Genomic DNA, 11,706 nt, shown 5'->3' with positions numbered 1-11,706 from the left:
CAACTTTTCTCTCACCTTTCAGTTTACATAAACTCAATCTATTGAGCTTATGGTCACATGTTTATTCCTTGAATAATAAAACTTGATTATTAAAACTACTCATCATGTATGATAACAAAGCTTTCTTGCCAATGGCCTCATTTTATCTTACTTCCTTTTCAACTCTATTGTTTGCATTGCTCTTTTTCTAATAACACTTCTACTTGAATTGGTCACTTTCTCCAAGCAAAAGTGCCATCATCCTCACTTTAATAGTTTTTAACAATAAGTCAAACTCATCACATTTCATGAAGGTCACCTTGTATACACTAATGCATTTTTCTAGCCAGACACCTAGCTTCATAGAGTGAAATACCCCCACCAATCACGGTGTATCATACATTATCCACACCACATTGCCAGCTTCCTTCCACCCAGTCACACAAGGAAAAGCTGATTCAAACCAATCACGGCAGGGAAACAATGTAGAATTCTGTTCAAAGTATGGCATATACCCTCAATTTGTGTACCTTGATTACCTATAGGAGTTTCACACGCACACCACTCTAATTGAGCTGTAAACGAGTGACCTTCTCCACCATGGTTTCAAACTGAGTATCTTCTTGAAATTCTGCATCAAGATTCAAAACTAAAGATTGGTGAGCACTTGGTGGAGCAGACAGTCAGTTAATGAGCAGGAAAAATCATGCAGCATTAAATTCCCTTACCTTGATTAGGATGAGAATGAAGATAAGGAAATGACCACAGCTTAGAACTCCATATTCTTGTTGCTTGAAAAGAGTCATCGGAATCACCGTCACTGCTTAATGATGAGCTGGAGGTCATGCGCTTACATGCGTTAGGTTGAGAGTCGAGCTTAGGAAATAACCATAGCTTAGAAACCCGTGTTCTTGTCACTTTATGAGAGTTGTCATCAGAATCAGAATCGCTGTCACTGCTTGACGATGAGCTGGATGTCAAGTTATCTTTCAGTAGAAACTGCAAAACCTGAAAAAAAGAGAAACTTTTTGTTCGTTATAACTGCATTTGGGCCAGGACTTCCAGCCGGCTGCTCCCTACCCCTCCAACTGACAACATCTAGCAGAATCAGGCCTATACAATTGCATCAGTGTGAAAATGCAGTTTTGTTAGACCTGGCTGGCTTAGCATAGTATATACCCACATGACTGGCTGGCTGAGCACAGTATACTACATCTAACCTTACTATATACTACCGTTGACCACCTAGGGCAGCTTGCAAGTTGTCTCCGCCGTGTCCTCCCCCTGGTTTGCTTCTGTAACTATTTGGTCCTCCATGCTCTTTTCACATGATAGACCTCATGCCCGGACACATGGACAGGATGATGGACACATGGAAACAGCGTTCCTAAAATTGGAATTGGAAAAAGCAAAAGTCAAACTTTGTTGACCAAAAAGCTGAGGGCACCATTGGAAAGAGGGCATCGAACTGGATCAAAAAGCTAAAAGCTGCTTTTGCAAAAAGCAAGGCCCTGAAGATTCTAAAAGCATAAATCAAGAACTTTGACTATTATTAAAACAAAAGCAAGGAAGTAAAGCAAAAGCAAGAAAATAAAACATAAGCCAAGTGGTAGTCGGCGCTGCAAAGGAATGTAAGAGGGAGGGAATGTAACTATTTGGTCCTCCATGCTCTTTTCACAAGCCCTTGCTTGGATAGCGATTCAGCCCAAAAGGATGCAATTAGGACCTCAAGGGGAATACAAGGCAGCTCGCTAGCACATGGATGCAACCTTGGTGTGAGTCTATGCTTCCCATCGGTTTTTTTTTGTTGTAGAAAAATTGGGAAAAATGACTAATCAGGCAAAATTGGGCAAAGCATTCAAAATTGGACGGGGCATTCTTTCTTGCTCTTCTATACAACTCTTGCTATACCTAATTCTAAGGTTAATTTGCTGATTTAGGGTTTCTGATTTTTAGGGTTAGGGTTTTTTGGATGTGGGCATCCTACAAGTTGGAGCTTGTTTACTCTGATACCAATTTGAGGACTTCCTAGTCTATTAATACTTTAAGAGACATGACTAAGATTGAATACAAGAACTAAAGACAATTAGAGAGCAGAAAGCTTAGTGTTGTTTGCATTCAGACGCAAGGCCTTGTTAAATAGGGCCTAAAGAGGTACAAATGGAGGCACATCCCTAACAAAAGGGTGTGACTCTTGAATGAATAGTTATGTCCTTTGGACGTAGAGATGTGTCTTTTGATCATAGATGTGTCCTTTTTGAAGAGACATGTCCTTTGATGATGACCCATGTGACAGGGTGTGACCCTTCATTGGTGTCCCTTCAATGATTAAGAGTAATTAGGAGTAATTTAAGGGTAATTAAGAGAGATTAAGTGACAATCGTGACATGGTGCACTAGATAGTAGACTTCAGTGTGTCTCTGCTGTGGTTATAACTTATATCTAAACTTTTGCAAATTCTATAAGTATGTCTTTTTGTTTTAAGGTTACGTAATACGGGTTTTAAAATGAGCGATGTATGTTAATAGAAATTATCTAGGTTGTTCCCCCTTTCCATTCCCCCTCGTTCATGTTCCCCCTTTGGCACATTCTCGTTCCCTTGATGGGGCTTTCGTTCCGTTGCTACTATGACTCAAGCCCTTCTTATTGCTTATGATGATGATGATGTTGATTATGCTAAGCCTTAACTGCTGTCCTAAACAGGGATTATGTTGTTCATGCTGAGGATCTGGCCATGGCACTGGTGTGTGCATGTGACATGCCCTCTCACTAAACTTGATGACGGGGTGGACACTCTCTCATCCTTCCTCCATGGACTACTGACTTTGACCTTCTACTGCTGACTTTGACAGCTGTCCAAACATGACCTGCATGCTCCCTGGGGCCTGTAGAGGCCCCATAACAAATTCTCGGTTGTTCGGAGCCCTGGAAGGGACTGAGCCCAAGGCTGGCATATGGGTCCCTGAATCTTCGGCTGGTGTATGGGGCCCTGAATCTGCAGATTCAAGACCCCAGACGCTTGTTTGCGATGCCACTGCTTTGTCGCTGGCAGCGGGTGCCGACTCCACCATGGGGTGTCCTCCATCGACTGGGAGGGCCATCTCTAGGCCTCTCGAGTCTCAACGGAGTCTTGCTGACGTACATGTTTCTCCCAGGGAGCAACGTGATGGCGGGGCTGTTGTCCCTGGCGACTATTAGGCAGGGCTCTCGTGCTGAAGGGTGCAGCCCCTTGCTGGTGAGGGGGATGGCTAGCGGCGGCAGCTTGGCGTCAAGAATAGGCTCTGGCGATGCGGCCCATCTGCCAACGTACGAAGCACTACGGCCAGAATACTCCACAAGAGCGATCCACACAGGGGATGGCCACCTCCTGGGGAAGAATATCCATCGAGGCCATGAGAATGCAAAGAGTCCGAAGGCCTGCAGCTCATGCGAAGATGGAAAGAAGCCACTGAGGGTGGGGATTCTATCACCTGTCTGAGGGTATGCTGAGCGCTAGAAGAATCTCTTAAGTACTCCTTGCGGAGCCCCCCGAAGCAAACTGCTACTAAGAAACCTGCCACCACGATCAACCCCCGGGCCGGGGGGTGTACCGTGTGAGGGCATGGCTCCCCCCCCCCCCCCCCCCCCCCCCCCCCCCCCCACCTCATGCCGTGCCACCCCGGCCAAGGTGTGAGGGCACGGGCCGGGGGGTGGAGGGGCACATGAAGTGTGCAGATAGGTTGGGTAGGGGAGGAGGGGATACAATAGGAAAAGCGGGAAGTGAGGGTGAGGGCAAAGGGGCGGGCGGGGTGAGTCCAAATTGTACTGAAGGGGTGGGAGGTGGTCCATGCGGAGCCATATCCTGAGAACTAAGTGGAAACTCGGGCATACCATACTCCAGGGTGGCTCTCAAGTGCTAGTTGTCTCGAGGACTCCAAGGTAAGCCTCCGGTTCCTGTGGGGATCCATGTGATTGATGTGATGGAGGCATGTGATTTTCTAGAAGAGTGGGGGGCAGTTCTCAATGACTCCCTCGTTGGTAAAACTCCTTTCTGCCTCAGTGCCATGCTAGAATGCATCCCCTGTGTTGGTAGGAGCAGGGGAAGCTGTGAGCCCAATAGAGTGTGCAGTGACATATGCAACCACGTGTACGAGAGATAAAGATAGAGAGAGAAAACGGGGAGAGAGATGGAAATTGTTGGTCATGACCACTCCCGGCTAGTTCAGGTGTGAACACAGCTTACTCACGGGCACTTTTTCCCTGTGACTGGACACAAGTTTTTTCCCCGTGTGAACACACTGATGTGTGTTGGGCACCTTGCCCTAGGCTACTTTATGTACTCACATTGTACTTTCATAATATTATTGAGTACATCTTTTCCAGCACTCTCATGTTTCTCTGTGCTTAAGGTTGTGTGCATGTGTATGTGTGTGCAGGCTAGCTTCCCTCCTACCCAACATTGGTATCAGAGCCTGGTTAGGGTTAGGTTTAGGGTTACACCCTGCTGCCCTCCCAACATTAGGGCTAGGGTTTTGTTGCTTACTGCACTGAACACTGTACCTGTTGTGCTACACGCCCCTCCTTGAAGCACCTGTACCTGCTGCCCGTTGACTGTACCTGATGCTAGTCGACTGTACCAGCACCGTTGACTGTACCACTTGCACCGTACAAGCGCCACCGCCGCCCGGTTGTACCAGCTGCATTGTACTGCGCCGCCCTACCCTCGCCTATTGTACCTGCTGCCCGACTGCAGCCGCCCCACTGTACCTGTGCCGCCCGTCTGTACGTGTTGTTCGCTGCCCCAAATCTGCGCCGCCTGGCACTTCGCCGCCTTAGATCTGCGCCGCTGCCGACTGTACCTGTTGCCCGTACTGTTGCCTCATGCCCGTACTGCTGCCCACTACAACCTCAGTAATTTTCCTATTGATTTTTTCTACAATTTTTTAAAAATTCAAAAATTGCTAGAAAATTAGCAAATTAATTGCATTATTTTTGGGGCTTTTCACCATTGAGCCTGCAATTGCAACATTGGCACACATTGGCATTGGTTTCAGCAGATTTGGTGCATAATTGCACTAGAAATTTGCGGATTTTGCAGAAATTGACTCGATTTTGCAGAAATTGGCACTATTTGCAGGCAATTTTGGGTATTGCAGGCACATTTGGTTGGGATTGGAGCATTTCTCCCAAATTTTTTGGGAGTTACAGCATTATTGCAGCATTACTACTTGTTTGAACACACTTGTGACCACCATGTCTGGGAATACTGGTGATTTATTTGGTATGCTTTCCGTTGAGGATAAGTTGGATGGCACCAACTATCCTATGTGGGCATACATGATGAAACATGTACTTGTTGCAAAGAATTTGTGGGTTTATGTATCAGGGGCTGATGTCAGGCCCATTGCTCCTGCACGAGCAGCAAGTACTTCAGGAACCATGGATGCAGGTGATGATGTATCTTCAGGTGGTGCTACATCTTCTGCACCTTTGCCACCCACTCCAGAACAGCTCGGATGGGATGCCAAAGATGCTCAGGCTGATTGCCCTCTCATGCAGAAGGCAGGTTATACCGCACATTCGTTCATGCACTTCTTCCAAGGGTGCATGGGATATACTTGCTTCTTTGTATCAGGTTCGCAATGAGGCCCGTGTTGCCTATCTTCGCAAGAAGATTGAGTCTGAGCATATGACTCAATGGACAAGTTCCTTACCCGCATCAAGGATTTGCGAGAGCAGTTCATCAATATTGATGAGGTCATTCCAGATGGTTCACTTGTATCTACAGTGCTTCAAGGTTTGCCCCAGAAGGGTTTTGCTACTACTCTTCGTCTACTCATGAAGGGTAATCCAAACTTGTATACCTTTGATGAGTTGGTGACTCTCTTACTGCAAAAGGAGCAGTCTCGTTCTAATAGGACCACTATGCTTTCTGCTGATCAAGCATTTGGTGCCTTTGATCGAAACAAAGATAAATCTGGGGCTTCATCTAGTGGTAAACCTAAGGGCAAACCACATGCCCATTCAGATTCTACTTCGTCTAAAGAGGGTGACAACAAGAAAAAGAAGAGATGCAACTAGTGTAGAAAACCTGGCCATCTTATTGAGGAATGTAGGAAGCGCATTGAGAGTGAAAAGAAAAAAAAGTAGCAAGGTTTGGCTACTACTGTGGACACTAAAGAAGAGGTAAACTTTGCTCATGAGGGATACGCATTAGTGGTTACATGCAGTTTGCCTGCTTCTTGTATGTCTATCTCAGCTGGAGATTGTAACTTTGACAGTGGTGCTTCTAAGCACATCACTTCTTGCAGAGATCTCTTTGCCAATTTGCAGGATTCACCTCCAGATGGCATAGTTATGTGTGCCAATGATGCCTCTTACTCCATTAAAGGCATTGGCAATGTGGAGCTAACAGCATGTGATGGGGATAGCTTTACTCTTTGTGACACTTTATATGTACAATCAGTGTATGACAGCAGAGATTCAGCTTCTCTTATGCTTTCTGGGACATTATGCAGTGGCTTGTATAAGCTTGATATGTATGACAGGAGTACTTATTCTCATGATGCTATGATTGCCTCCACATTCCATGTGTTGAGTGACACTGAGTTATGGCATGCTCGGTTTGGTCACTTGAACTTCCCATCTCTTGTACGCTTGCAGAAGCAAGGTATGGTGCATGAGCTTCCTCCTATGCAGGTTCCCTTCAAGCATGTATGTGAGGGATGCATCCTTGGAAAGATGCACAGGAATTCCTTTCCTAAAGATGGGGCTATGAGGGTTGTCCGACCATTACAGCTTGTTCATAGTGATCTTTGTTGAATGAGAGAAACAGGATTAGGGTTTGAGTTCATGTGGGAGACATACACAGAGAAGCAAGGGAGAGAGAGAGAGAGAGTTGTGGGGATAAGTCAACTCATCAATAGCATGAGTGTGTGACTCCCCTATCACACATGTATATTGCACTAGTACACATAGTGCACTTAGTACATTAAAAGTACTAAGTGTACTATGTACTATAACTTATGGGCTTGTACACACTATAAGGGTGGGCATTATGCCTTTACCCCAACAACCTCCCACTTAAAGGCAAAGTGCTCTTAAGTAAAGGAAAAGAAAAATCAGCATGTACATGATAATATACAAGGCCATATCAAGGCTGAAACTAGCCTCATCCAATGCCCATCAAGTGTCTGCAATGAGCAAACCGCTCCGGAGGCAAACTCTTTGTCAACAGATCAGCCGGGTTGTCATCCGTATGAATCTTAACAAGCTGAATTTGCTTGTTCTCTATCACCTCTCTGATGAAGTGATACTTCACATCCACATGCTTCGTCTTTGCATGAAAGACAGGGTTCTTTGCCAACTGGATGGCACTCTGACTGTCACAATGCAACAATGGAATATCCCCTGTATAACCCAAATCAACCACTAACCGAGATAGCCATAATGCCTCCTTGCAAGCCTCTGTGGCTGCAATATACTCGGCCTCTGTAGTAGATAAGGCTGTGCACTTCTGCATCCTGGATATCCATGACACAGCACCTCCTGTGAATGTAAACACATAACCGGTAGTAGACTTCCGGTTATCTGGATGACCGGCATAATCCGAATCCGTGTAACCATGCACTAATGCATCCTGTTTGCCAAAGCAAATGCACATATCCTGTGTGCCTTTCAGGTATCTCATGACACCTTTCACTGCTTCCCAATGCTTCTTGCCAGGGTTGGCCATGTATCTAGAAACCACTCCCACTGCAAATGCAATGTCCGGCCTAGTAGCAACCATGGCATACATGAGACTGCCACAAGCTGAAGCATACGGAATCTTGGCCATATCAGCCCTGCCACTATCTGACTGTGGGCTGTCCATAGCACTGAGTTTCACATATGGAGGCAAAGGAGTACTAGTCTTCTTCCCCCCGTCCATATTGAACCTCTGCAAGACTTTGCCAATGTATTCCTTCTGAGACAAATATAACACATGCTGATTTCTGTCCCGAAGTATCCGCATACCCAAAATGTGATTTGCATCACCCAAATCCTTCATATCAAAGGTTTCATGCAGCCTCTGCTTCAAGGTATCCATCTCCTTACGAGATTTCCCGGCAATCAACATATCATCAACATACAAGATGAGGATCAATAGACTGCCATCCAAAGCTTTCTTGGTGTATAAGCAGTGATCTATGTCACTTCTCCTGTATTTCTGAGATTTCATGAATGTATCAAATTTATGATACCATTCCCTTGGTGCCTGTTTGAGCCCATAAAGGCTCTTTTTCAGCTTGCATACAAGCTTCTCCTTTCCACTCACTGCATAACCCTCTGGCTGTTGCATATATATCTCCTCATGGAGATCACCGTGAAGAAAAGCAGTCTTCACATCCATCTGAATCAAGTCCAGATCATCATGCGCAACCAAAGCCAACACAGCTCTAAGTGTGGTCATTTTGACCACTGGAGAGAAGATCTCATCAAAGTCCACACCATATTCCTGCTTGAAGCCCTCAGCCACTAACCTGGCTTTGTATCTTGGCTTTGCATCTGGTGCAACTTTGAGCCTGTATACCCACTTGCATGGCAAAACCTTCTTGCCTGCAGGCAAATGCACCAACTTCCATGTTCCATTTTTGTGCAGAGAATCCATCTCTGACTTCATGGCACGCTCCCAAAGAGCCTTGTCTGCCCTCTGTAAAGCCTCCTTGTAACATGAGGGCTCCCCACAGTCAGTAAGCATCAAGTAGTCAACTCCTGGAACAAACCTGTCAGGGGCTCTGGAGGGTCTAGTGGACCTCCGTACCCAATGACCATCATTTGCAGGTTGCTGTCCAGCCTGCATATCACCCATTGGTGGCTCCTGTTCCATGCCATAAGGCTGAAATATCATGCCCGGTATTTCCTCTAACTGTGGTATATCCATAGGGATATCTTCTGCCATCTCTGGCTGTCCATTTGGACCATTTTCAGCACCATTTAAGGGCTGGTTTTGCTGCTGTAATGGCTGATTTACAGCCCTTTGTTGTTGTCCATGATGTCCATCATCATCAAAAATGACTCTGCTAGGCTCCTGTTGCCTTGCACGCTCCTTATACATGCATGTTTCATCAAAAATGACATCATTGCTGCGTATAATCTTTCTATTCACAGGATCCCAAAGTCTATACCCCATTTCACCTCTGTCACCATATCCTAGGAATATGCATTTGTGAGACTTAGGATCAAGTTTGGTGCGCATTTCCCTGCGTATGTGCACGTACGCAACGCAACCAAACACTCTCAAGTGCTTGTATGACGGAGGCTTCCCTGTCCATACTTCCTCTGGCACTTTCCCACCAAGCCTCGTGTTAGGTGACCTGTTTATAAGGTGAACGGCTGTCATAACAGCTTCAGCCCAAAAACCATGAGGTAATGCAGCATGTGACAACATAGAACGGACCTTCTCCTGAATGGTCCTGTTCATCCTCTCTGCTGTCCCGTTTTGTGGAGGATCATAAGGAGTAGAGAGCTCCCTCTTGATGCCTTTAGCATCACAAAAGTCCTGAAACTGTTTGGACATATACTCTCCACCATTGTCGGAACGCAAAGCCTTCAGTGTTTTGCCAGTTTGATTCTCAACATGGGCAACAAACTTCTGAAACACTGAGAATGTATCACTCTTCAAACGAAGAGGATAAACCCACACCTTGCGTGTGGCATCATCAATAAAAGACACAAAGTATTTTGCCCCTCCCAAAGAAAGCTGAGGCATCTCACATACATCTGTATGCACAAGCTCTAACTGAGCATCTTTCTGTCCAAGAGCTTTCTTGTGGGGGCACTGTAGTTGCCTACCATATATACAATGCTCACAAAACTGAAAACTTGAAAACTTTAGAGAAGGCAAGTAACCCAAACGAGACAATTGCTCCATTCCCTTGACACTCATGTGTCCCAACCGGCTATGCCACATAGAAATTTCCGGCAGCTCGGTTGCATTTACATTAGCATGGTGACAAACACCTGCATGCATGAAGTAAAGAGTGTCCACCTTAGAGCCTCTGGCAACAACCAGTGAGCCCTTACTAATTTTCCACTTTCCACGACCAAATGTGGTAACATAATCAGCATCATCAAGCTGTCCAGTAGAAAGCAGATTCTTCTTGATCTCAGGCACATGCCTGACATCATGGAGCGTAAGCTGTGAGCCATCTGAAAACACAAGCCTCACATCACCTCTGCCAAGAATCTTGCATGCATGGTTATCACCCAAATAAACCACTCCTTCATTGCCAGCAGTATACCTGACAAACAAGTCTCTGCAACCTGTGACATGAAAGGAGGCACCTGAATCAATGATCCATGAGTGCATACCATGACCACCTGTAAGAAGTGAATGGGCATCAAGTGAAGACGTAAATAGGATCTCATCCTCACTGTCACCTTCATGTGACACATTGATTTCTTCAATCTTGACTCCACTTTTGCCCTTTGGCTTTACATCTTTGGCTTCATCTTTCTCTTTGTCTTTGCCTTTTCCCTTTTCCTTTTGATCATTTTTCCATTTGTAGCATTGCTTTTTAATGTGTCCCTTCTTGCCACAATAATGGCATTCCAAATCCTTTTTGGAGCGAGACTTGCTCCTTCCCCGTTCTTGGCTTTTTCCCCTTTGTTGGGATCTCCCACGTGCATTCATTGCATTGGACTTTCCAACAGAGTTGTTTTTCCTGTTCATCTCTTCTTGAAGAAGAGCACCCTCAACATCTGCATATGACAGCATAGCATGCGAATTGCTAGTGGCTGTCCTGAATGTGTCCCAACTCTCTGGCAAAGTGCATAACAGAAAAGTGGCTTTGAACTCATCGTCCATTGCCAACTTTTGATTAATGACCTGGCTGACAATACCATTAAACTCATTTAGATGGGCTGTCATAGACGCCCCTTCCTTCATCTGAAGACCTATGAGTTTCTTCAACCAATACACTTTGCTTGAGGCACTTTGTTGGGCATACAAGTCCTGCAATCTCTGCCACATTCCCCAAGCTGTCTTCTCTTCACGAATGCTGAAAAGTAATGAGTCTGACACGGACAACATGATAGTAGATCTTGCCAGCTCATCCATATCTTCCCACTCTTCAGCAGTAAGAGAAGCGGGCATTACACCCCTTTCTTTGATAGGCTTGTGCTGCTTTTTCTGGAGCAACAAATTGTGGTTGCCATAGCAATATGCAACCTGTCAATGCCTGACTCCCTGCAAAATGTGCAAACACTGCACCAAAAGCACACAAAGTGCTCACAGTTGTTCTCCCAAGCTTTATCTCCCACTGCGGAAGCACAAATGCAACTTTTCTCCCACTGTATGTGATGAAAACACCAAAATCTGGTTGCTGCAGATTTAGGACAGCACCTTAAATGTGCTCTGTTGCCCTTCCAAAGTACTGTACAGCAGTACTAAGTGCTCACCAATGATGTACCAAACCTGTACCGGCAAGTACAGCAGCTGAAATTGAACCTTTTTCTCACTCAAATCAATGTACAACCATGCCAAAACTTGCACAAAGCTGTGCCAAATTTGTACCAGCAGGTACAGTAGCAATAAATGCTCTCCTGGCTGTCCAAATGAGTGAAAATCAGATTTTTACAGTCCCGTACACTGCATACAACAGTCCCAAACAGAAATTGGGCAAAAGCCCCTTGACTGCAAGCTGATTTTTGAGGATTCAAGGCATAAATGTTTTGCCTGCTGCTTTGCCAAGCTCAACAAGCATA

At 45.5% G+C, this 11,706-nt stretch overlaps 1 protein-coding gene across 2 annotated transcripts in view; it reads right to left on the bottom strand.

Moving 5' to 3' along the window:
• Nucleotides 1-232: 232 nt before the first annotated feature.
• Nucleotides 233-11,706, bottom strand: part of LOC147627117 (F-box family protein) — a 52,976-nt gene continuing 41,502 nt past the window's right edge. Inside the window, exons 7-8 of one of the 2 annotated variants that reach the window (XM_086815698.1) lie at nt 708-987; nt 233-610 (exon numbers count right to left, since the gene is read on the bottom strand). In XM_086815698.1, the coding sequence (XP_086671824.1) occupies nt 546-610; nt 708-987 (345 nt within the window). In that variant the 3' untranslated portion in view covers nt 233-545. Of the gene's footprint in view, nt 629-707; nt 988-11,706 lie in introns of both variants that reach the window. The other variant, XM_086815697.1, reaches the window with a different exon arrangement.

This window comes from Cibotium barometz, chromosome 21, assembly GCF_041138505.1.
Source record: "Cibotium barometz isolate CiBa-2024 chromosome 21, ASM4113850v1, whole genome shotgun sequence".
Lineage (NCBI taxonomy): Eukaryota > Viridiplantae > Streptophyta > Polypodiopsida > Cyatheales > Cibotiaceae > Cibotium > Cibotium barometz.
Note: the sequence above shows the minus strand (reverse complement) of the source record. Positions and strands in the feature narration are given on the sequence as shown.